At 38.2% G+C, this 26,659-nt stretch overlaps 1 protein-coding gene across 4 annotated transcripts in view; it reads right to left on the bottom strand.

The window, feature by feature from the left end:
- LOC134745008 (hrp65 protein-like) overlaps positions 1-26,285 on the bottom strand; it is a 36,099-nt gene extending 9,814 nt beyond the window's left edge. The window contains exons 1-12 of one of the 4 annotated variants that reach the window (XM_063678987.1): positions 26,130-26,285; positions 25,865-26,054; positions 24,581-24,862; positions 24,244-24,358; positions 23,885-24,159; positions 23,475-23,696; positions 23,084-23,385; positions 22,346-22,454; positions 21,880-22,034; positions 17,903-18,125; positions 17,511-17,576; positions 9,525-10,934 (exon numbers count right to left, since the gene is read on the bottom strand). In XM_063678987.1, coding sequence (XP_063535057.1) covers positions 10,809-10,934; positions 17,511-17,576; positions 17,903-18,125; positions 21,880-22,034; positions 22,346-22,454; positions 23,084-23,385; positions 23,475-23,696; positions 23,885-24,159; positions 24,244-24,358; positions 24,581-24,862; positions 25,865-26,053 — 2,064 coding nt within the window. In that variant the 5' untranslated portion in view covers position 26,054; positions 26,130-26,285 and the 3' untranslated portion in view covers positions 9,525-10,808. Of the gene's footprint in view, positions 1-9,524; positions 10,935-17,510; positions 17,577-17,902; positions 18,126-21,879; positions 22,035-22,345; positions 22,455-23,083; positions 23,386-23,474; positions 23,697-23,884; positions 24,359-24,580; positions 24,863-25,864; positions 26,055-26,129 lie in introns of those variants that run through there. The other 3 variants (XM_063678997.1, XM_063678979.1, XR_010128130.1) reach the window with 3 other exon arrangements.
- Between the last annotated feature and the right edge of the window lie 374 nt (positions 26,286-26,659).

The following is a 26,659-nucleotide window of genomic DNA, read 5'->3' as shown; positions in this document are numbered from 1 at the left end:
CTCTCGAATTTGTAAAAGACGCCACGCCACTAATTGGGTGTGTACGTGAATGTACACGTATATCTCAATATTGAGACCCCTTACCGGTTACCTGTACATGAGGTCGCAGTGGTTAAAAGTCGATCCGTTCTGCTTGTATATTTTGCCCCAGTACTGTTCAATTGCTCATGGGATGAGATGCTCTCAGGCAACTTTACTTTCTGTTACGCAATTTTTTTAATAAGACGATTTAGGAACAGTATGTGTGATACATTTCATGCAACATTTCCGATTCATGTCAGTTTCTCGCAAAAAGGAGTGCTGAAGAAGAGATACTCTACAGCAGCCTGAAAATTCAATTTATTTGTAGCTACTTTATTTATTTAGTCGTATGGCATATTACAATTCATGGTCGCTTTACAGATTTACAAATTAATAGTTAGGTTCTTCACCCAATGGGCTGCGTCGTCGCTTAGCTTAAGTAAGTCCAGAGGATCTCCTGTGTACTTCCTTTTTGGGCACTCGCGGACTATGTGGTAAATGGACTGTACAGGTGCTTCACAGTCGCACTTCGGTGTATCTCGCCACCCACACTTAAACATAAATTCTCCGGATCGCCCGCTTTCAGTGCGGAGTCTATTTAGTTGGCACCATTCCCGTCTCGGGGCCGAAAAACCTTGCGGTTTGTGGGTGGGATCGTAGCTGGCATGGGATGCCCTGGGCAAGTTAGCAATCCAGTCCTCTCTCCATTTATCTTTGATGTAGCTACTTACTTTCAAATTAAACTTTTTCACACAACAGCGCAACGCTAAAAAGGAGGGTATATATGTATGTTGCCTTGTGGCACTCTAGAGATCAAACGCGTGGTGAGCCCATGTTAATAATTCTTATGTCAATCGATTTGGTCTAAAGACGTGAAATTAATAAACAATATGACGGCAATTAGACGATTTTATTTTATTTTAGCTATCGCTGTCGGATATATGTAATTTCAGACGTATTGAGTAGGAATATACTGCGCACAGTCATGTTTTAAAAAAAAAATGCAAAACGAAAATTCCTGTTACCAGAGAGCATATCATAGACACTCCCAACTTCCCATCAATCCCTGGCGTTCATGAATTCCCAACCCATCCCATCAATCAAATGAGCTCCAGCGCGTAAGGACTCATTTAGGCGGTGCGAACACCCGCATGCGAGTTTCATTACATTGAATTTAATTGGATGTAAACTCTATAGTGCGCAATGTAACTAAAATCGCATTGCAAGTTTGCGCGCCGTCTAAATGCGCCGTCATGTGACACGACAAATACCTGAAAAAGTTCTTAGCGAACGTCGTCTGTCTGTATGTCAGACCGCAGTCAGTGTTCTCGTCAATTATAGCTTGAAATTACCCTAATCCTAATCGAAACCAGACGCTGCGTTACGCAGTTTTCAAAGTGTTATATTTTGTGGATTGATTAGATACTGAAGTTATTATTTAATGTTACAAAACACTGATCCTTAGCAGTAGCAACGGCGGCGCAAAAAGAAAGGTTAAATACCTTGTTATTTATATGAAACATGTTCAAAGGGCACTATAGTTTTAGTATAACCCTTCAACGGACCAGATTATAAGAAATCCTCAATTCAATAGTCCTAATAATTCTGCTTTAGGAATAAATACAAAAAGATGCCGTTATAGGGTTGCATTTTTTTTTTCATATAATATTTTATTGTCCCCTATAAAGGGTTAATCTTCTAAAATATGTAGATCTGTCAAATAAAATTCAAACAGTTGTGGATTGTACTAATTGTAATGGGGAAATAATGTTTCAAAATGTGGATACGGAATTAAAAGTTAAGAATGTTTGAAATAAAGATGATGGGTGCGCTGTATTTTGACATGTTGAGAATACACAAATAAAAAGAGAGTTTTGACCCGTGAACATGATGCATGTAACTGCGTCGAAATATCGGGAGCTCACAAATAATACAAAATGTAATCACGGTCTATATCCCGGTCAATATAAGTCTAGTATAAGTCTAATACACAAATAAATCAAAATTTCAATCAAAAGAGAAAAACTCCGAAGATGGGATAAGGGTGAAGCTTGACGAGCGTAATTTTTTGAATTGCGAGTCGCGTAATTTCGGTTGCTCAATTTCTACTGCATTCGGTTTTTAACAAAACGCCTGTTCAGTTCACACGGCGAGGAAAAATTTGTTGTCAGCCGACATACATTAGAATTTCTGCAGCTGAAATTACGCAGCTCACAACTCACAAAATTACGCACAGCCGGCTTCACCCTAAGTAATATTTTTTTTGTGATAATACTGATACTGTTGATTAAACCCCTTATACCGGGACAATTTCAAGGATATCAACGTTATTGAGGAACGAGTTAATGCGGATAAAAACCTACAAATTATAATGCTTTTAACTTTCTCTATGATGTATCTTACGCTCCGCAGTTTTTCTTAAATTATCATTAGATAATTTCGCAAAGCATGATATAAATTCTCAACATTTATAAAAAAACTAAGGTAGCTAATATTGAAAGATTTTTTTGCCGTGAGGTACGAGTTTACAACTGGATAAACAAGGAATTAGTATTTTTTTAATATACATCTGCGCAATCAACGTTAATTTTTGCGCGTTAAAAAATACCGTACTAAAGTTTGTATAAAACAAAATTAAGGCCGTCAGAAGGGCGCATCCTCATTAAAGAATGTTATTTAATATCATCAAAAATTACTCGACGTTGAATTGAAAATTAGATTTTTACTAACAACATTACAACACAATAATAGAGGTTTTTGAGAACAGCACGACAATGCTATTAAATCAATGAACAGTTTTAATTATTTATTATTTTACCCAGTGTTAATTCATTTCGTTCCTCATTATATGTGAAGGACAGACGGATGGACGGACGGACAGAGACACCCATTGGAGGCTGTGAATTCATCCCTTATAAGGGTTCCGTTCTTCTTCAGAAAGGTTATCTAAGTAAAAAAATTGAAAAGCGAAATTCAAATAATGGGTAAAAAAAAACTTTGGCGCATAGAAGCCTTGAGCACCAAGTATTTGGTGTATTTCCATCTGACCCCACCCCGCGCGACCTGTGCGGGGACAATTAGGAATAATTACTTCCCACCAACATCAGCCGGGGATAGATGGAAATTGTGTCATCAATTCAAATATTATGCACGATAATATGGTAAATTATCATATCCCGTAGTTTTACTAAAACAGAAGAGACATGAGTGAGCAGAGAGCTTTATTCCTATCTGTCCCCAACATGATTGAAGGGGGGACAGATGTCCATGTCCATAATTATCAACATTTCAAATACTTTTGTATCTCTCAGAATGAGGCAGTGCCAATGAATGAGTATTTTGCTGTTATTTTTTTATATTATATATTTTTTAAGTCATTCTTTATTAAAATTAGCCCAAAAATACAATTACAAAATAAAGGTTGTCTTATTCAATAGAATTAACAAATAATCAGGGCTTTTTTACTTAATTTGCTTCACTTCGTGCATTTTGCTAAGACTTTATTTTAAACTAAAACTAAAATAAGCAAAAAATAAGTAAGAAATCAAGAAATACTTTATTTTTTCAGTGTAGGTATACTTTATTTTTTGATCCTTTATTCGGCCAAATACTATATTACTCAAAAAAAATCTTTATCTGATGGTACACTTGGAAATTTTCCGTTACAATTTAACCAGTTGGAATAAAGAACGACAGAAAGCCCAATTCAGATTTAACATCTTGTTACAGGGTTAAACTGGTATTGATACGACCACGAAGATCGTCTCGGTGATCCCTGGTGAGTCCCACCAATCAACCCACCAGCATAGACGGCTAAAAGTGGTTAGAGTCCACAGGTAGCAAGATATTACTCATATCTTAAAGATAATCAAATTCTGACAAGCTCCAGTAAATACAAAAATCCCCACTGGTCCACAGACAAGATATCACTCGAGTAACTACAAAAATCCCCCCTAGGGCTCCCCTACCACTCATTTCGCATTCATCAATCAGCCCCTAAAATAAGTATGACAGGATCGCGTTGCTGAAAATACAAGTTATTAGGAGTGTATTTATAAATCAAACTAAAAACATTTCTATGAATATGTATTCAAAAACTATTTATGAGATTATAGATTTGCTATAGTTTCTATTAATCTTTTCGACGCCGTGTCAAATACAAAAGCAGTCACACGCCACGTCACCGAAGTGTCAAAACTGATTGAACTTAATGTATGTAGGTCTATGTTGCTCTGTGGTCTATGACTGATTAATTGGTCTTTGGTGTTGAACTTACGTTGCGTATATATCTGTCATTGGCGTCCAAAAGGTTAATGCAATCGTACACATCTAAAATCAATAGATACGTTACGTTGACGTATTTAAAATGCGTAATATACGCATTAAAAAATATATATTGTAAAAGAAGAGGCACTTTGACCGATATAGGTGCTTTGTTTTTTTAATCAGAAATGCTATTAAAGATATAAATTAGCAGGCCAACTTGAACAAACATGGAGGTTCATTTCGTTCTCTTTTTGATGCTCCTTTCGGGTAACTTGATTTAAAAAGAGGAATCATCTTAGAAGGTGATTTGTAGTTTTTAACCGACTTCAATTTTATAGAAGGAGGAGGTTCTGTATTCGGATGTGGCTATTTTTTTTTTTTTCATTTTATTATTAAGTTACCCTTTTTGTTGGCAAAATTCAAAAAAATCTAAGGCCTCACAGAAAAAATACCAAAAGAGGGTGTAAAATTATGTATCTTGTAAGATACATTACCAGGAAAAGCGGTAAATACGCATCCAAATTGTTGGATTATTTACTCGAGTAATTTAATAATTTAATAGAGAAATTCGATGAACTTTCATCCTCTTGACGAAAAAATCTTTTATGGTCCTGTATTAGAGGATTTTTCATTTATAATAAAGGAATGAGCTCTGTTGAGTATTTTTACTTACTGATACGTTTACTTACTTCCTGTGTCCGTTTGTGAAAATAATCTTTCAATTACTTAGTCGTTGTAAGCCATAGTCATCTTAAAGTGTGTGCAGGTCAATTTCCATACCAGATTTTATGGTATAAATATAAATGCAAAAAAAATCGTTATTATTATCATTACGTCAATTATATAAACTTATTTTGCACTTAGTTGATAAAATTTAAAGAATAAGTATTACATTTTTGTGACCAAAGATTTTTATACAAACAATGTGAAAATAAACACTCCAAAAATTTAGTATGGAAATTGACTTAAAATTCAGCTTAAACCTCCCTGGTATTGGCTGTAGTCGAAGTAACAATCCATACTAATATTATAATTGCGAAAGTGTGTCTGTCTGTCTGTCTGTTACCTCTTTACGCTTAAACCGCTGAACAGATTTAGTTGAAATTTGGTATAGACATAGTTTTGAGTCCCGGGGAAGGACATAGGGTAGTTTTTATCCCAGAAGTCATCCTTTAAGGGGGTGAAAAGGGGGGTCGATGGGGAATCGATAAAAAGCAGATTGGATAAAAAATTAACTACCCAAATTACTAACTCCACGCAGACTAAGTCGCGGGCAAAAGCTAGTTTTTGCATAAAGCCAAATTAAAACGGCCACCAACCAACAAAACCGACGATGATCGTCATGATGCACATTGGAAATATGTAGTGTTGATTATGAGGTTATGACTCGAGTCCTTTGATTCCTCTGCTATAAGACTAAGACTGTTTTTCAGACTCATATTAATTAAGTCGAAACTAGAGTTCTTTTTAATTTGTTATAGACCAGTCTTATAAAGAGACGCGAATCTTTTTCAGTGAACTCAATTTTTTTTGTAATAATCAATCTTCATGTAAACTTCATGGGTTCATACATCTTACAATAACGCTTCGATTATTCGATTTTCTTTACTGCTACTAGTCTTCTACCTAGCGTTATCCTGGTCTTTGCTTTCCTTGCTTTTCTCCACTGCGCGATCCTGGGCGTCCTCTCGTGTGAGCCCGTTTACGCCCGTGTCTGCTTTCACGACATCGAGTCATTTTTTGGTCTGCCCTGGAGTCGGGGGCCGTCAAGGGCTAATAGGTTAATATGTTTCCTACGTAGTCAGCTGGCCCGCGACAAACGTGGCCGAACCACCGGAGGCGACATTCTTGGAGCTTCTCCGCTACGTCACGGACTACGAGGCTGCCACGGATGCGGTCAGCGCGCGTAACGCTGCGCATCCACCGCAGCATCTTCATCTCTGTATCGCGAAGCTGTTGAACGTGCCTTCCAAGAACCAGCCACGTTTACTGCTACTAGTATTTAGATAAAACCTTCATAATCGTTGCCGAAGTCTTTATTCGGAGGCTCGAGTCCTTTTGAGTTGCGCTTAAAAAAGGTTCAATAAGCCTCGACTTGGGACTTGGACCCGGAAGGTTTTTAGCAGTCTCGTAAAAACGAGGTTAAATTTAGAGTCAAAAGACTCGAGTACCAACACTAACGATACGTACCGCGCTGAAAAGTGAGAACTACTTACATTTAAGTGGCCCACTGATATTAAATCATTTTACGGTTTACTCACTTGTTTTAGTCACTCGCGCGACATGTTTCGGAGAGCCTAGGTCTCCTTTCTCAAGCACTAACAGTGCGAGCAGCGTTCACGACGACCGTGTATTGCGTACGCGCGTTGCGTGTATTGTGTGCTTGAGAAAGGAGACCTAGGCTCTCCGAAACATGTCGCGCGAGTGACTAAAACAAGTGATTCTAAACCGTAAAATGATTTAATGTTAGTATGTCTCACAACAGTTTAAATTGGATTATTGGCCCACTGATTATCAGTCAGCCCCTCAGTTAGAACAAAAACTTGACAGTTCCGAACAACTGACAGGCCGATATCGTCCGGCGAACTGGTAATCAGTGGGCCCCTTCCCCTTTAGTGCCAGTTGCACCATCCGCAGTTGACAGACTGATCAACGTCACCCGGCGCGCCGCCGCGGTTTACTATGAAACTTTCCATACAATAAAATTTTGAGAACGCTTTAAATGTGACAGTTTGTTGCAACCGGCTTACTCTATTCGATATCAACAGATACCATAGATTTTAAAATAAAGACTTAATTAGTTTTAGAGAAAATAATGAAAAAAATGCAGGCGAACAAACTGGATAATGTTAATTTGTAATGTAATTTTTCTATTACGGAGCACTTTAACATTTATGGATGCATATTATCCATTACAAATATTATAGGTATAATACTTTACAGAATAAAAGCATTTTCACATTGCCCTATCCGATATCGGATGCCGGATGATCCTTGAGAAAAGCAGCTGTTAGAATGCCATCAAGTCCTTGTTTTTTTTTGTGTAAGATTTAAACAATCAATAAATACATATAAAAAGGCGCTTTTTAAATTTTTGCATCTTGTAGTCATATCCGTCATCCGATATTGGATCGTACAATGTGAAAAAGCTTTTTCACGGCTCCATCCGTATTTTGAATTTGTAGATGTGTCAACAGAAGCGTTAAATAATGCTGCAAATAGAAGTTTAAGGCGCGATCCCACCACATCACCACACGATACGGAGACAGTACCGTTTTTACCATAAGGGCACACGGGGCACGTGCCCAGGGCCCCCTTCCTCAGGGGGCCCCGAATGCCCCGATCCTCAGGTGGCGGCGAAGGGCAGACAGTATCAGTGAGCAATCGAATCGGCAGGGTCGGGTCGGTTGTTAGTTTAATTCGCTTTCTTTACGACGGCCTTGTACGGGGACTTGGTGAAACTGTGCCTTAAGTTATTTGAAAACCTTCAATTATAGGGATACTAATTAACTTGGTTGGTTAGTGAGAAGTTATTATTGTTAATTTAGGTACGGTTGAAGGTTTGACTGCGTAGATAGGTTTCGATCCTTAGGGCCTGTTTCACAATGTCCAAGTAAAGTCCTGAATAAGCTACTTGCCACTTATCTGACAAATAAAGTCATCGTTGGCGTTTCACAATCTTCAAATCAGCTTAAGTTAGATAAACATCTTTACAAGTTAAAGTAGTTTTATCTGGCAGTTAATTTATTTGTTAATTAATTATCCAATACTTTACTCAGACTTTGTGAAACAGGCCCTTAGTAAACTAACTTATTCTAAAGAATCAACCCCCTGAGTAAAATGGTAAAACTGTACAAGTATTTGTAACAATAAATTACTCGACCCAATGAATTCATGTTAGTACTTACGTAAAAGGTATGGATCGGAATTTAAATAGGCACGAATAGTTTCTTTTGAGAGACTAACAGTTTTTGTACATTGTTTAATCCTACAAACTTCAGGGGACGGGATAACATAACCCAATGCGCTGCGTCCGCGCACCTTTTTGTTATGATCCCTGATAACTTTAAAATAAACCCCACTGGTGGTTCAAAAAACCGTTTTTTTTTTTTCAACGGGGCACCTGTTTTGTTACACTTATTTTAATAAAGTACGCCAAGTTTTGTAACTATCTCAACTACAACTATCATGAATCAAATGTTCATGACATAAATAAAAATTTAATAAATAAATACTTTCGTTTTTTATTTAGGTTTCATACAATTAAAAATATCAGTGGTTGAGCACCTCTATGTAATTGAGATAAAGTTACAAAACTTGGCGTATTTTATCGACATAATAAGTGTAATAAATTAAGGGGGTGCCGCATCTTCTGGGTAATTTGACTTTTCCCACACATACGTTAACCACCCGACCGCATGAGATTTTTTCCAGTAGTTACCACCTCCAGTCTCCACACCCCTAGTAGCCAGAGGTGTACATCATAACGATGGTATAAGATTATACCAGGCCTGTGTGGTAATGGTAATGTGAAGAATAAACGCTTAATAGTATAACGATGTTTAAAAACAGTCTGCTATTTTTTGCGACATGATTGAAGCAAAACAGCTGCACAAAAGCACTAATTTCGCTGCCTGTTTCGATCAGTTTTGACCAACGGAACGCCGCTCTTACTTAGAAAATGCGGTGAAATTGTAAACCAATTATATAGAATTCAAAAATATTGGACGGTACATTCTTTTTCTTAATTTAAGAAAATATTCGAATAAAACAAGATGCTAGAGGTTTTATGGCGGTTTTCACTCTGTTCTGGAAACTTAGATAGAATTTTATCCATTCAAATATTATGCCATACTTGGTGAGTGATGTGTAGAAGATCGCGTCATTTACAAGTAAATCAATGCGCAAGTGTGAATACAAACGAGTGCTCGTTATTAATTTGGTTCAGGATAGAGAACATTTTTTTTGTCGACTACTTAAACTACTTTACACCAGCATAGGTAACGTGATTGTAAGTTTGTCCGTCGGTTCGAAAATATCAGGTAACCCGACTAATAATATATGTCGATTTAACGTTGTTAATAATGATAGTTTCATATTTTTGTAGTTAAAATTTTGGTGTATAAATTTTAAACTAATTTTCAATGTTTCCTTTTCAGGTCTTTCTAAAAATTCTGACCCCAATTAATTATAACATATAGTTCTAAAATTGCAACGGGGCGTTCAAATGATAAATCTTGTGATATTTAAGTGGTAATTTATTATCAAGTTGACTTTATTTAAGTTTCATAAATAATGAATGTCAAGATTTAACCCTTTATCGATTCACATTTCAGAAAGTACACTTAAATTATAATCTTAAAACAAACCTAACCTGAAAATATGCAATGAATAAACTTGAATAGTAGGCGATAAAGGGTTAAAATGTTTATATTTAGTTACCTAATTAAAGCACACGCACACTGTCACTTCTCTCAATCCAGTAAACCTATTTTTCAAATGTCTAGTAACCGCACTATGTAATATATAACACATAAAAGTTAAGAGCATTAACTACTTAATCATGTTTTGGCATGAAAAGGCAGTGTCTGAGAAGGTATGTTTAAAAAATTACAAAATTGGCAATATTTGATCGGTAGGTCACATCCTCACGTCACACGCACCTGCCATTAGTACTATTTTAGATAGATACATAAAGCAAGATTTTTTACAAACCTTGGTGGGAACAAAGCATAGATAACTGAATTCATGATAGTGGCAAAACGTAAAATAGAAATAAATAACATAAATAGTATTCATATCTTTAGACTAAATACGGTTTTGTGTTTATTTTTTTTCAAATTATTAATATTTCCGCATATTTTAGCTACGTATGAAGAAATTTGTGACCTTCATTTTAGAAAAATATATGTAAACATCCCCGAGGATATCGTTGCACAAGAAAAAGGACTTCATGTTAGCAAACTAAATGATCACCTGTAAACGCGTAGCTTATGATGAAACATTTACTGTGTCTAAGTTATCATTTATCATGAAAAATACTGAATATTTTAATGTAATGTCGCATTTCAGCAACGGAAACCGTCTAAGTATTCCATTATTTAATTTATTTAATATATAAGATGCTTCTAAAGTACGATCTATCTTATTATAAAATACATGTATCGCATTCATACCCTCCATTCATTCTAAATAAAAAATATATCGCATTTGCTAACGCGCGATAATTCGCTTACGAGTTACATTCAAATTTAAACTTTTAATCGCAAGTTACTTAAGTTATTAGAGTTTAACGACACAAAAGTCTGTGTACTAAAAATCTGCGATTAAATTAAATATACGTAGCGGATTAATGATATCCCGGGATTAGTAAAAGTAATTTTAGCCATGTTCTAAGCTACGAATTATATTGGAAATATTTTGAGATTTTTGGTCGCTTTATATTTAATTTAACCGTAGATGACGAATATAAGTGTTAAGCGGCAGCAACAGTGTTGCAACGCGTGTCAGCAGCGGCGTGTTTAGAATCGTCGGCGTTTGTTAGGGAAATCGTCCATTTGGCGCGGGTTGTCCCAGCCGCGGCCCTGCGGCATGTCATCGTAACCGCGCGAGGGCATGTCGAAGCCTCCGTCCCTGAAGCCTCCGTCCTATGTGAGCAATCATAAACTTCCCAATAGATACGAGTACGATAAATGACAATAAATACATGCAATGGCGGTAAACTTCAAGCGTCCGGTAAGTTATCTTTTATAACGTCCTGTCGCAGACAGGCAATGATGGTAAAAATCCGTATAAACCTACGATGTAGGTATACACAATTCAGTGTCTCACGATCAGGTTGTATACACAGTGCTGCGTACACAGTATCGAATAGTGTAAGTGTAACCTTATTTTTCATTCAAGTCAGTAAGTTGACGTGTTTGGTAACTATACCTCTCGTGTAGAATGATAGTACCTATGACAATTCCTTGTAGTTTCTTTTCGTTGGGCTTAATTTAAATAATATATATAAATATGTTTTTACTGTATTTGTTAAATATTAAATTTCTAACCCCCTTATTTATAAACGTCTACTAAAGTTGAAAAGCCGCTAATAATCGATTGTCCCTTTCCGACGTATTGGTATGATGGAAAGGGACACACGATTATTAGCGGCGTCTCAACTTTAGTAGACGTTTATAAATAAGGGGGTAAATAAATTGTGCTAAACTTACAAAAAATGTGTACAAAAATTTTACGGAACAGTTTTTCTTTGTAGATCCTGCATCAAAAGCTAAAGTGATATACCTACCTATATCTTATTCATAACGAGACGATATTAAAAAAAAAAAAAAAATGGCCGACCATTCACCAGAGACGGGTACAAATTATTCGTGGGCAAATCTGTCGCAGTGCACGCATTATCTACAATTCTATACCATTGGTTTTTAACCGATGGTCCGCAGGACCCTGGTGGACCCTGTGAGCGCCTGAAGCGGTCCGCGAATAGGGGATATTACTGCAATGTTCTGCCACCTGGAGAGTGCAGCACTAGCCTTTTTAGTAAACCACAGAGTAACTTTAACAGGTTTTTGGCCAATTTTCAGAGATGATAGAATATGACATTGATGCATCAAGGCGGTTTGTTTACAGAGGACCTATCGGGAAACGCGAATCCGAAATTACGCTATCTGCCTCTTTATCGCTCGAATATGCAAGAGTGACAGAGATGTTAGATAACGAAATCTCGATTTTCTTGTTTCGCGATAGACCCTCAGATTGTGGTATTGGCGCCACCTACGCAGAGTTTCGCGTAATATCTCCTATTCATAAACAGATGTGAAACTGAAGTAGATGTCATATACAAGGTGACCAATCCCTCCAGTCAAGTCTGCAAAGACTGCAAAGACTCGATAATTTGGGGCGGGTACCGCCGTGGCCGGGTGGCGTAGAGGTCCAGACGCCGTCTAGCTGAAGACGCCAGTCCGACCTCGGCCATTAGAGAGCTTGGTCACTATTTCTTTAGTACATGACATCTGTTTCAGTTTTAATTTATATATAGTAGTGAATACTTAAAAAACACAAATCAAAATATATTTAAAACAATAATCTGATTTGTTCCCTAGTTGAACCCTTTGTTGACTTTGTTCAACAAAGGTATTAGCATCCAATCAGTTGGTGGTCCCTAGCAAAAATATGTTTTTGAGTAGTTCCTTATCATTGAAAGTTTAAGAACCACTGAAGTTCACGGACCGCCGTCCACGAGCGGAGTATGAACACCTGTACACACCGCACGCGTGTGCAACTGTGCATAGACGTGCACGTGCGATTTGTAATATACAGATCCTTATGAGAGACGGCACACCGTTTGCGTGACGTTTACGTGCACGGCTTAGCGCACGGGTCACACACACACGCAGTGTGCGTACCCGTGCGCTAAGCTCTTAGCCTTAAGTCGTCGTACTGCAGAGAAAGCTGTAGTAAAATACAGCGTAACGCACAATTTATCGCATAGTAACGCATAGTTATCAGAGCCTTATGTTTCCATGCACGGAAGAAACTCTCCAGTTACCTTATTTACTGACTCGAACGAAAAATACAGGTATACATTATATAGTTTTTACAACAAATTAGGATATCACTGTTTAGCGAGATTTTCATACGTTGTTTTTTTATTAAAACTTAACCATAAAGTTTGTATAGCGTTTTTAAGATAATAAAACATTGTCGACATTTCTTAAATAATGCAATAAAAGGCTGCAATGAATTTAGGAGCATCTCTACTTTCTAGCTATAATTGAACATCAGGTGGAACGTATAAAAAAACAAAGAATGCAATGATACCGCTAAAATAGCACCTTATATTATATAAGTACAGTCGCTACATGGTTTCCGTTATTTCTGTTCAGTCGCACAGAAATATCTGAACACGCACTAAATATGTGTAAGCGCCTTGGTCGCTCCGATATATCTGATGGCGACTGTACAGAAATAACGGAAACCATGTAGCCAGTGAACGGAAATAAAACATGGAAGCCGCGTTTGAGAACATTACCGTTCAAATTAACACACATACACAATTACGCCTACATTTAAATAAGACGATATGTTTACAGAGCCTGTAATCAAAGCTGGTAAACGAGATAATAGTCATCTCTATTACACTAATGTACACAGCTAAGTGTAGATGAAATGCATATACTACCAATCAGCGACATTAATCCGCTGATAACCTTCTTGTTGTACGTACTGGTTAAGGTTCGTGGTTCATATTTGAATAGAATATGACTTGGACAGGGATAGGTTTATGCCATACATTGAAGAACCAGTCAAATAATCCACGTATAATAATTTTTAAAAGAGAACTAGTTAAAATGTTGTTATAAAATGACAGACTAACCCAACATAAGTAAATAATTATTTCTCAAAAATGGACGGCAAAGTCGACGTTGCCGGTTAAAAAGTAAGTCGCGAAGTGCGCAGTTTATGGTCAGTCAAAAAATTAAAAAGTTTAAAACATTGCAGTCTCGATTTCGGGACTGCAATGTTGCATACAAATTCCATTACTTGTCGAGTTCCAAACTTTTTAAAAGTTGAAGTGGCCATATCAAATGAAGGCAGAGGTCCATTAAACAGCCAAGCAGATGATCAGTACTTATTATTATAATGTTGGTACCGCGACTATTTAGGTGTCTCAAATAGGTTGGCGTATTTTCAGCAGAAAAATACACTTCTATTTTTAATTAAAAAAATAAAAAGGCGTCAAAGCAAATCTTTTTACTTTTTTCTGTGAAAATGTATACATAAGAACGTTGCTTCTGTAAAATATTTTTACTATATTTGTATTTATTGCGCCATTTTTGAGAAAAGCACTATATATGACTCGGCTGGAAGGCTACTTGCTGGCTTCGGATTCAATTAAACGGACTCCCAAGGTCGTCCGTTTAAAACGAAACCTCAGCCAGCAAGTAGCTACTTCCGAGCCTCGACAATAATGTACTATTGTTGTGTAAACATATTCTGCTATAATAAGTATTTTTATGGCTTGTATTTATTATCAATCTGTATGGCAGTGCGTAGTCACGTTCAGGTACATCCTTCAACAAAATTTACATGGGTACACGAATCGGGTCAAAAATATTTGAACAGGGGGAGTCACAATAAAGGCGCATCCCAAATGGTGACCTCTGCGTGCGCTGTGTAAATAAAAGACGGAGGAAAGATTTCTGTATAACTGCAATTGAAAATGCACCACGGAAGAAAGATTCGAAAGTTTTACAGTCGTAGAGGGTGGATTCAAATGATCAACATTTTCAGACAATGTGAGTATTTGTTAAACTAATGCATTGAAAGAGTGACAGAAAAAACATATCTACATATAGGAGAGCGGGTATGATATGATTATCTCACGGGTTGGTTGTCACAAAGCGGCCGTAACAAACAATTGAACGAATAAAATCAAAATGTTGAAATTGGACAGCTTTTTTCATAGTTTTCTGCGAATCTTGTAGCTTGTGCTTGTAGCATCTTGTAGGAATCCGAATGGAAAGTATAACAAATACTACAATGTAAAATAAGCACATCCAATTACAAGATGGAAAGATGACATTCGTCTGACTCTGGGGCCATACTGGATGAGGGTCGCTGCAGACAGAGCCCAATGGAGACAGTTGGAGGAGGCCTATGCCTTACGGCACACCGAACTGAGAGATATATTATAATATTTGTAATTATAAAACAATCATCTGTAATTTATATTGTTCGGAATAAACGGCTTTATTATTATTACAATGTAAAATTACAATACCAAATTTGATTATTAATTTGAAATGACTAGGTAGTTTTTTATGGAGCTCCATTTCATGAAAGCGAAAAGGAAAAATACAAATCTGTAAGAAGGAATTTATTACAATATAGAAAATATCAAACATAAGTTAATGAAATAATCTACTTCATTTGGCATAACACCATCCCTATTATGCTGGTAATCTAAAAAGTCGTATGTTGTTATGAAAGTTTTATGCAGTTACGACGTTTTAGCTTAGCCCGGTAGTATTGAAAATATGTCATATTTATTCCAAATTTTACTAAAGTTATCTGTTTACTTACACGTGAAGTGATTCCACTGTCCCTGGTATGAGCCAAATAACTTTTGCACCACTTCACGACACATGAAGACATTTTTTATAAACCGATTTAGCCATTCGTCACCGACTGTCATCTCGGTCGAACTGAGGTTGCCAATTGGGTAATTTGTAAGTACCTTTGCGTAGTTTACGTTGGGCTATAATTGAGCGGACGGAATGCTTCCATGTTTTATTTCCGTTCCGGCATGTACAGGCCCAGCGCCTCAACTCCATGTTGAATCGCCAGGAGCAAGGCATGTTCGACCAACAGCAGCGTATGGTGAGTACGCATTTCGATACTCATTAAGTAATGCGTCAAAAACGATATGGAGCTAACTAATGAACTAACCTACCTACAGTGATAATGTATATTTTACGAGACCTAACTAAGTATACTACATACTTATAACACCCCCACAACTATTATTAGAATTTGTTTTCTTAAGCACGCTGTTTAGGAAAAGTCCCAGGTTTATCATTGTTATCTAAATGTATGTGTAAGTACCAACAGTCTACATATACGTACATGCATCCACACCGCCAGATAACTTTAGTGAACCAACGTTGAGCACACTACGCAACAGTAAGTAACTACTAACTATGTAGGTAGGTTACCTAATGTTACCTTGTTGCAGTGTTGCTCCACAAAACTCACAAAAGTTAACTGCGGTGTGGATGCACCTTAAAATAGGCCGTTGGCTAATCACTACTACTACTTTTCACAACTATTAAGAAATGTCGAAAATGTGCATAAATGATAAAAATAAATTTCCCTTGGCATAGACATTGTACAACCGGGGACATTCACGGTGAACCACCTTAAGGGCAAAAATCGTTTAAACGTCTTGCAGACGGTCAGGCGATATAATAAAAGTGATGACCAATATGCATGGCACTTAAAAATGTGGGGGTTGAAAGAAAAAGATTAGCTCAGGTAAAGTTTATTGCCCGTTCATTGTCTTTGTGACGGCCGGCATTTGCAAATATCTATATATCTTAGTTTGCAAATGCCGTTGCAAACTAAGATAAATCCAAAATGCATCCTAATTGGTCATCTTTATGGGGAGGCGAAGCTTAGCCTAAACAACAACTAATAAACTGTCCTTATACTTATTGTTTGTCTCATAACCTGTTTTTACCCTTTTCATTATTATCATAAAGAATCCTAAATGCATCGTAATTGGTTATCTTTATGGGAGGCGGAATTTAGCTCGCTCCTAAGGATCGTGGTAATTTTTTTCCGAAGTGGTTCACCGGGAATGTCCCCGACTGTACAATGCCATCAACTGATGGTGTATTTTCCTCTTAGAAACAATTAATTTCAAAGTTATAAGTATTACATTACAGTGGTATACTTGATCTTTTAGCCGTATTTCAACGGAATTAGTCACTTAAAATATAGAAACAGTTTAATTTTGAGTGCAAAGTATAGGTGCTAAAACTGTGTTGTAAAATAGTTGGTCAAAAACTTAAAATATCAGCCCCCTCCTCAAAATCAAATGCCGTAAGGCATATTTTTCTATAAATCACAAATAATATAATTTAAAAGATTAGAAGCATAATCTCTAACCGCCCACGAATCAAAACTTGCCAAGACAAAATGCAATTTCGATTTGTCAAAATAAAGATTCAAATCACAATGGAATGAAAGTTCTTTTTATGGGTCTAGGCGGTTAGAGGAAGAGTGACTAGGTAATTTTTTTTTTACTTTTTTTTATATTATTTGGTAAAACTATAGTAAACAAATAGTTGACCCATATTTAACATTATGCTGTTAAAATTTCAATGAAGAGTAACAATGATACTTATATTTTTGTGTATAAATTACTTATTGTTCTCATATTAATAGTAAACGTAGCGTCGAAATTATATCCCAAATGTGGAAGTAATCATGTAAATTCTTAAATTTAACTATAAGTCTCAACAATTATCCATTTGAAAAAAAGTCAAGTTTAACTATGAAAATGATTTTTTTTTCTCTCATTTTATATGAAAATAATAAATATGAAATTGCATAATTAATTTCATGAAGTCGTATGTCATACTCAAGTAGATGAATCATCTGCACGTAGATTCGTGAGGTAAGAGCATCTGTAAATTATCGAAATGCGTACTCACCATAGGCTGCTGTTGGTCGAACATGCCTTGCTCCTGGCGATCCAACATGGAGTTGAGTCGCTGGGCCTGCAACAAGTGGCGTTCGTTGTAGCTACACGATTCGTTACCACGGGTGTTTTACATGTGCAATTTAACACATTTCTAATATTTCTGATATTGTAGCAGCAATAACAAATACCTTAGACCACCTTTAGAAGGACCGTCGGCAGGGGCCTTGACCATCTGCCATGGTGGAAGCCTAGGTTTGAGTATTATGCCGATACATAAAACAAGAACTGGATCAAGTGGCTGAGTATCGTGGTCCATGGGAGATGTTTACGTCTCGTCTGCGTGAGGTCCTCCTCCTGGCGCAGCAGCAGCGCGCGCTCCTGCTCGGTCAGACAACAACATACCTGCACGAAGAGCGTGTTCTCCTGCTGGCGGCGGCGCAACTCGTCGTCCTGGTGGCGCATGCGCTGTGTGAGGTCTTCCTCCTGGCGCAGCAGCAGCGCGCGCTCCTGCTCGCGGCGCTCGTCGGCGGCGCGCTCGGCCTGCTCCCACGACCGCTTCTGGCGCTCGCGGTCCTGCTCGCGCTGGCGAAGCTGCTCGCGCAACAGCTCGGTCTCGTGCTCGTATCTGCACAGATTATACACCTACTTAGGGCAGGTACGATCAACCACGCACGATCGACTTGCAACGAGCCCCGATCATTAAGGGCGAACTTAACGATTGAGCTTAAATCTTATGATTGAAACCCAATCTAGACTGAAACCATGTAATCTTAATTCGAAACAAATTTCGATCTAAATTGATCTAAGTTGATTGATCCTTTTAAATCTAAGAAATTGACAAAGTTATAGAAAAATAACCTCAGCTCAGCACATGGAGAAAAAGACTGATGAGTGATGACTGTCATGACTGACATGTATTACTTACTATAATTTACTACAGCATTTTAAAAATATTACAGTATAAAATAGTTAAACTCACTAAACTGGAAAACCCACATTCAAAATACCAAAACAAAAATAGCTACATATACATACGCGCTAAGCGTACTTAAATCGAACACGAACCTTGAATCTGCGTTTTCTGTGTATTACGCGTATATCTACTCGAATCTCCGTTATGGTGTGGTCCTATGGGGAGCTAGCGTAGACTCTTGTCAACTTTTCATCATGCAGAAGAAGTGTATCCGCATATTAGCAAATATTCACATTCCTAATAGCTGCCGCCCCCCTTTTATTAAACTTAATTTGTTAACGCTGCCTTCAATATTTATAAAGGAAGCGCCCCTCTTTGTTCGAAAACACCCAGATCTATTCCCGATAAAACCGGAAACATCAAAAACTAGAAGCCAATATAAAAACAAATTACTCCTACCAAAATCTAACTTGGCTATCTTCAAAAATGGGCCACAATATAATTGTATTTCAATTTTCAATAAAATTCCGGACACTATTAAACTTGAACCAAGTGACAAATTATTTAAAACGAAATTAAAAGACATGTTAATTCACAAATGCTATTACTCAATTGAGGAATTTTTAAATGATGAAAAGCTGACGAAGTAAAATAGCGCAAATACTTATAATAAGAATTTAAAATACTTTAATTTATTTATTGTGACATTGAATTCAAATTATGATTAATTTTATTTTTTTATTTTACTTTTACAATTGCCAAAATCTGAATGTGTGGAATGTTATTTAATTTTTTATCTTTTATCACTTTTACAATGTTATTATTCGATTATTATTATTATCTTATTTTATTTCTTTACACAAATTACGGTAGATCTCTGATCTTTAACTTAGTCATGGACTATATCACTCAATGTATTCAAGAACCCTTACCTTGGAATCTCTTATACGCAGACGACATCGTCCTTATCGCCAAAACTACTCAAGAACTCCAAAATGCTCTATGTCAGCGGGTAAATGCCCTAGAAGACGCGGGCCTCAGGGTTAGCAGGACAAAAACGGAACACCTCGAATGCATCTTCAGCAACAATTTAGAAAATGATTCAGTGATTTGCTATCCTGATAAAACACCGGTACCAAAAGTAAAGCAATTTAAATACTTAGGATCCATAATTGCCAGTACCGCGAATGTAGAGTCAGACATAGGGCATAGAATAAGTATTGGCTGGCAAAAATGGCGGTCGCTAACTGGGGTCTTATGTGACCCTAGTATGCCTGTTCGCACAAAAGGCAAGGTGTATAAGATGGCGGTGAGGCCGGCGATGCTATACGGGGCGGAATGCTGGACGGTAAAAGAGTCGCATGTGCAAAAATTACATACCGCAGAAATGAAAATGTTAAGATGGTCAGGAGGAGTAACTAAAATCGACAAAGTCCGGAATGAATATGTCCGTGGTAGCTTAAAAGTGGCCCCTATCCCCGAAAAACTAATAGAAAGTCGCTTAAGGTGGTATGGCCACGTAATGCGTAGAGACGAAGAACACGTGGTCAAAAAAACTCTATGCCTCCCGGAACGTAAGAGAGGCCGCGGGTGCCATTTGCTGACATGGTGGACCAGCATGACCAAACTAGCTAATAATAGTACATTATTGTCGAGGCTAGCAAGTAGCCTTCCAGCCGAGTCATATATAGTGCTTTTCTCAAAAATGGCGCAATAAATACAACTATAATAGAAATATTTTACAGAAGCAACGTTTTTATGTATATATTTTCACAGAAAAAAGTAAAAGATTTGCTTTGCCGCCGTTTTATTTTTTTAAATTAAAAATAGAAGTGTATTTTTCTGCTGAAAATACGCCAACCTATTTGAGACACCTAAATAGTCGCGGTACCAACATTATAATAATAAGTACTGATCATCTGTTTGGCTGTTTAATGGACCTATGCCTTCATTTGATATGGCCACTTCAACTTTTAAAAAGTTAGGAACTCTACAAATAATGGAATTTGTATGCAACATTGCAGTCCCGAAATCGAGACTGCAATGTTTTTAACTTTTTAATTTTTTGACTGACCATAAACAACGCACTTCGCGACCAACTTTTTAACCGGCAACGTCGACTTTGCCGTCCATTTTTGAGAAAATTAAATTTACCCGACTCGACAACCCATGACAGGCAGTCTTGGCGCTGAAAAATTAGGAGAGCCGACCCCACCTAAAGTGGGATGGAGCAAAGAAAAAGAAGAAGACACAAATTACGGTAGATATTTAATAGGTATTAGATAGTAAGTTAAACATTGTTGTTGTGCCCTAACAGGGTGTCATGAATTTACTAACTTTATTTGTAACACCTTATTTTATGTATAACTGCGCAATAAATGAAATATGAAATATGAAAAACTCTCGCAACACAAAGAAACTTTAATTTTGTGTGAACGAACAGGTGTAACAAGATTTAGTAATTCAGCGCGTATATGATGATGATGATGATGCTCTCCTGACCGATTTCGGCCACAGCGACTGTGGAGTAGGCAATTTTTAATTCGCGTTATTAGCGCGTATATATTAATTCCATGTGATCAGAGCATTAAAAACCGGACTTTTTAGTATTTGTTGTTATAACGGCAACAGAAATACATCATCTGTGAAAATTTCAACTGTCTAGCGCTATCACGGTTTATAATAACTCTCTCCAGGCTATACGAGGAGCGATGTGAGAGGTGTCCGAAGTGAGTATTAGTCCTGGCATTTCGTTGTCAACTGGCGTTTTATGTGTAGCTCTTCCAACATGTTGTTATTTGTGTCAGAATTTTGTATTTGTTAATTAATTATGCATAATGTTTACCGTGTAAGCGATTTGGTATATTACTGTAAGCTTATATGAGAGAAATAAATAAATGAAATATGAATATGAAATATGGACTGATTAGTACGCATAGCTGTTCAAGGTATCCGTAAAAGCCAGCATAAACCGACCGGTCTGGCCTAGTGGGTAGTGACCCTGCCTGTGAAGCCGATGGTCCTGGGTTCGAATCCCGGTAAGGGCATTTATTTGTGTGATGAGCACAGATATTTGTTCCTGAGTCTTGGGTGTTTTATATGTATTTATGTATCTGTATATTATATATATCGTTGTCTAAGTACCCACAACACAAGCCTTCTTGAGCTTACTGTGGGACTTAGTCAATCTGTGTAAGAATGTCCTATAATATTAAAAAAAAAAAAATTATCAACACAACACCACATCTCAAACGTGTTGATACACTTGATCAAGTTCGCTCGATTAGTCCATGTCTCACAACCATAAAAAACTATTGGGAACACCAGAGAGCGCACAAGTCTTACCTTCGTTTGTTTCAATATACCTTGATCTTTCCAGAACGTATCTAACTGAGCCATAACTGCCGTGGACCGGGCTAAGGAATCTAACATAAGGAGCATAGACTGCCCTGCAAACGTGACTTACTTGGCGTACTCCATCTGGGCCTCCAGTTTTTCCTCCTCGGCAGCCAGCTCCTTCTTCAGGGCCTCCTCCTTCTGGCGGTGCAGCTCGTGCAGCTGCTTCCACCTGGTGCCGTACTCGTGCTCGAAGCTGTTGGCCTCGGAGAAGCGCGGTCCGTACTAGAAACACGCGTTATTATCAAAACTAAAACTTACAATATTCAAAAAGTTACATGCTTCTTAAGATATTAAGAACAAATAAGTTATTTTTCGTCTGTGCATTGTAGCCGCGCGTGCGTTCGTCTTCCTCGCCTATTGAATTTTTTTATTAATGGCGTAACTACAATAATAGATTGAACAAAATGCCACGGATTCCTACACGAAGCTGTGAAAATACATTTACCTATATATATACACTTCTGCGCTTTTGGCGTAACAATAGTTACGCCATCATTTATGTCAACAATAAAAAAAAAAGTAAGGCAACTTACCTCACGGGCGCGCAGGAAATCAGGGTGCTTCTTGGGCAGGTTTTTCTCTGGGTAACCATCAAACTCATCGGGTTCCTCAAAACTTTCCACAATTACTGGCCGTAGCGACCTAAAAATAGCACAAAACCATTGAATATCCGTTATGAATACATTAATTTACAAAACAAATTGCGTCACTGGGCGAGAGCTAAATGCTTTTAAACATACTTCTTAGTCATTCAAAACATTTTTGTACATTCATTTTGACAAATTGCTGCCAATTTGGTGTTACTTCCAGTTGAGATCCTACCAGGTTGAAACATCTTTAAAATCTACTGCTACTTATACGACAAAAATTACGCGTCCGCGATATTAATCAGTTTCAAAAGCACAAACAATGAACCCCGAGTATGGGACACGTTCGAAAATCACAAACTTTAATAATCTGCAGATGATACTGCCCGAGGAGATCCGGCGACAGACCAAAGTAGTAGACATTGGCCGGCGGATTGTTACTCTGAAATGGGCCTAGGCTGGGCACGTGTTGCAGAGCGATAGAAGGTGGAGCAAGCGTGTCCTAGCATGGAGGCCTCTTTCAGAAAGACCAGGTCACAAACCTCCGATGGGAGGATGACATAAAATATTGCTGGAGGAGAGAAGCAGCCAATCGGGCTGCTTGGAGATTTGGAGAGGCGTATGCCCAACAGTGCGTGCATACTCACAGGAGGAAGAGAGAGAGAGAGAAGAGATTATACTTACGAGGTCAAGAAGAAGCATCGCTCAGTGCAGTTGCGAATAGCAGCCAAAGCGCTGGGCTTCCTAGCATACTCCACCACGCCTTCACCAATGGACTTCCCTCGCTCGTCCACCTTGACGTAGGCCCTCTCGATCTTGCCGAAGATCTCGAAGGCGCGGTACAGCAGCTCGTTGGACACGAACGGCGGCAGGTTCTTGACGCGCACCGCGCTGTTGTGGGGCGCGAATCTGACTCTCAATGTTCGCCCGTTACGCATTTTACCGTCCAACTCGCGCTTGGCCTTCTCTGCGTTTACTCTGTAGTCCTATAAAAAAAGCAATAAATCACTTGTAGTTGGTAATAAGCTAAATATATTTCGGCCTATAATCTATGAATTTTGCTAAATTTACTTACCACTTTAATAAATCCAAAGTTCTTCTCCTTGTTAAGGAACAATTCTGCAGTCTCTCCGTAGGGAGCGAACAGGCCCAGTATTTCTTCTTCGGTCATATCTGACGTGAAATTGCCTATGTACAGACGGCTCCTGCCATTGAATTTAAGTTCAGCCTGGTCTAGGGGTGCCAAGTCGACCAGTGGTCCCACAAGATCCTTCAACTTATTGGCGAGCATTTGTTCCTGGAACAAAAAAAGCTGATTATGTAAAATTGTTTAGGCTACATATGCCTATAGCAGGCGTATTTTGTGTATGTCATTCATTACTTAACAAGAACAAAGAATAATGGCAATGGTCAAAGGTTTTTGTAAATGGAGCCAGCATCGGTTTTCCTGTTTCTAGTTTATTTCAATAATAATATATGAAATACCTCTCTCTGTACTGGCTTTCCCTGACTATCCAGCATGGGCCCTCTGCTTTGCCTCTGCTGATTCCGAGCTGGGCCACCCGGGCCACCAGGGCCTCCCTTGTTCTGCCCAAAAGGTCCCCCTTGACCGCCCTGGTTCTGGCCGAAGTTCTTATTGCCACCAAATTTACCGCCCTGGCCCTGGTTTGGTCCATGCTGGAAGTTGCCGCCTTGGTTAAAGTTGCCACCTGGCTTGTTTCCGCCCTGGCCCTGGTTTGGTCCTTGTTGGAAGTTGCCACCTAGCTTGTTTCCACCCTGGCCCTGGTTTGGTCCTTGTTGGAAGTTTCCGCCTTGGTTAAAGTTGCCACCTTGCTTGTTTCCACCCTGGCCCTCGTTTGGTCCTTGTTGGAAGTTGCCGCCTTGGTTAAAGTTGCCACCTGGCTTGTTTCCACCCTGCCAGCCACCTTGCTTATTGCCTCCAAAGTTTCCATTCATGTTCTGGGAAAATTACTAGTGTCACAAAATATGGAATAAGAAAAAAATACTACCCCTAGGTAGCAATTTGTTTTAACGGGTGTGAAAATATAATGAGGCCTGCCTTTTGAGGTAATTTTGATTTCAGAAAATAATAATATATTTTCGGTCGTAAGAACATAACCATTTGAACACAGTGCAGACAATTTCAAGTTTCATAATTACAAGCTAGCAAGCTACACTTACCTTCTGCTGATTTAGGTTGGCAGGTTTCGGCGGCTGATCATCAATGACAATCACATTATCAACACTGTCCTGAGCTGCAGGCTTGATGGGGGTGACGGGTTTCTGCTGCTGTGGAGCTGCTGCCGGAGGATCCTGCTTCTGTGGTGTGGCAGCTGGTGCCGGCTGCGCTGGTGTCTGCTGCGGTCTAGGCTGCTGTTGCGGTTGTTGTTGCTGCTGCGGCGGACGCTGTTGCTGTGGTGGAGCCTGCTGCTGGGGCTTTTCAGCTTGGGGAGCTGGCTTAGGCTGTCAAATGATACAAGGATTTTTAACCACCAGAGATATTTTTATGCTGAATATAGTTCTGATGTTACTTAGTGATGTGATATGTCTTTACAAACTTTGAACTATATAATACTAGACACTGTGACAGTCTCATCTCATCAGCTAAAGAGCTGCTCGCCTATAACTATATAATAATAATAAAATAATTGACAGGAATTTAATTAACCTTACAGTAGTGTCACTGTTCAAAAATACCACATGCTTGTAAATAAAAAACATTTTTTGAACATTCAGCCTCTATATAAAAAAAATCCGGCCAAGTACGAGTCGGAATCGCGCACAGAGGGTTCCGTACTTTTTAGTATTTGTTGTTATAGCAGCAACAGAAATACATGATCTGTGAAAATTTCAACTGTCTAGCTATCACGGTTCATGAGATACAGCCTGGTGACAGACAGACTGTCCTGGTCCCGTTTTTACCCTTTGGGTACGGAACCCTAATGAACATACACCATGACATTTCAGTTACTTACTGAACTAACTGTGGTAGTAAAAAAAATTCCAAATTTTAATGAATGCATGTTTGATGTATAATTTGATATCTGAAATATTTCTAAACTTAGAACAATGAAAAATGACCACAATCATTAACTTAAATTCAAAGGCATTTAGATTCCTGCCTGCAAAAAGTGTGATGAAAAATAAACTTATTAACATGTGGTATTTTTTCTCAGTAGAAAGTGCGTCACTGGGGTAATTTTGTCCGTGCGAGTTTAGACATGTCAATAAAACAGTATGACAATTGCCTGTTTCTTGTCAATATATTCAGATTCAGGTTGCCAAGTTTTGTTCAATGCAAAATATGACACCTTAGAAGTGCCATTGAAGGCATATCACTACGACGCAGTTAACAATAGGCGAGACATAATTATCAGAAAAATTACAAAAGTTTGAGCAGAATTATCAGAGTATAATTAAATCTTGTCGACGTGACCGTCATTAAGTTTAAGGTATAGCACTGACCTCGTTATTGGGGCGTTGACCTCCTTGCGGCTGATTTTGATTCCTCTGATTTTGATTATTTTGATCAAAACGTGTGGGTCCTCTAAATCCACCTCTATTATTTCCACGGCGACCGCCCTGTCTCTGAGGCTGGGGCGGCCCTCCAAAACCTCTTTGATTACCGTAGTGGTTCATGGCTTGGGCATGCATACTAAAAATTATAAATTACTGTTAAAATATCAGCTCTCATCCAAATAGTTATATATGATACTATGGTTATACTTACTGATTTCCTAGGATTTAAAATATGTTGTGTTTATTACACTTTAAAACGTCTTTTCACTTAATTTAAGTCACTTATATGGTAGTCTAACGCCGTGACGCAATGCACGCGAAAGTAGAAATCAAAATGGCGGGTGAAGCGACGGAACGGAGCTGTAGTCTGCGGTAGCGTAGGTTGCGTGGGAGCGTGGCGACTTGGCGAGACGACGCCAGTGTTGCCAGGTGAGCGGAAGAGAATTATCGTATTTTTGAGATATATCAAACGCTTTACAGGAAATTTCAACATTTTTGACATACTACGAAGCCAAAGGTACTAAAACACCCGAAAGGTACTAATTTTAGCCTATTTCTGAGGATAATACTAGAGCTCTTGGTGGCGTCGTCCAATAGCTGAAATCGTGCGCGTACTTTTGCGTACGATAATGCTCTTTGGAACGTACATCGTACCGGAGCCCAAATTATCGTACATTTACGATAATTACCATACGCCTGGCAACACTGTGGTCGACGTCACGACGATTTCAGTTTTCACAA

The sequence above is a fragment of the Cydia strobilella genome, chromosome 1, assembly GCF_947568885.1.
Source record: "Cydia strobilella chromosome 1, ilCydStro3.1, whole genome shotgun sequence".
NCBI lineage: Eukaryota > Metazoa > Arthropoda > Insecta > Lepidoptera > Tortricidae > Cydia > Cydia strobilella.
Note: the sequence above shows the minus strand (reverse complement) of the source record. Positions and strands in the feature narration are given on the sequence as shown.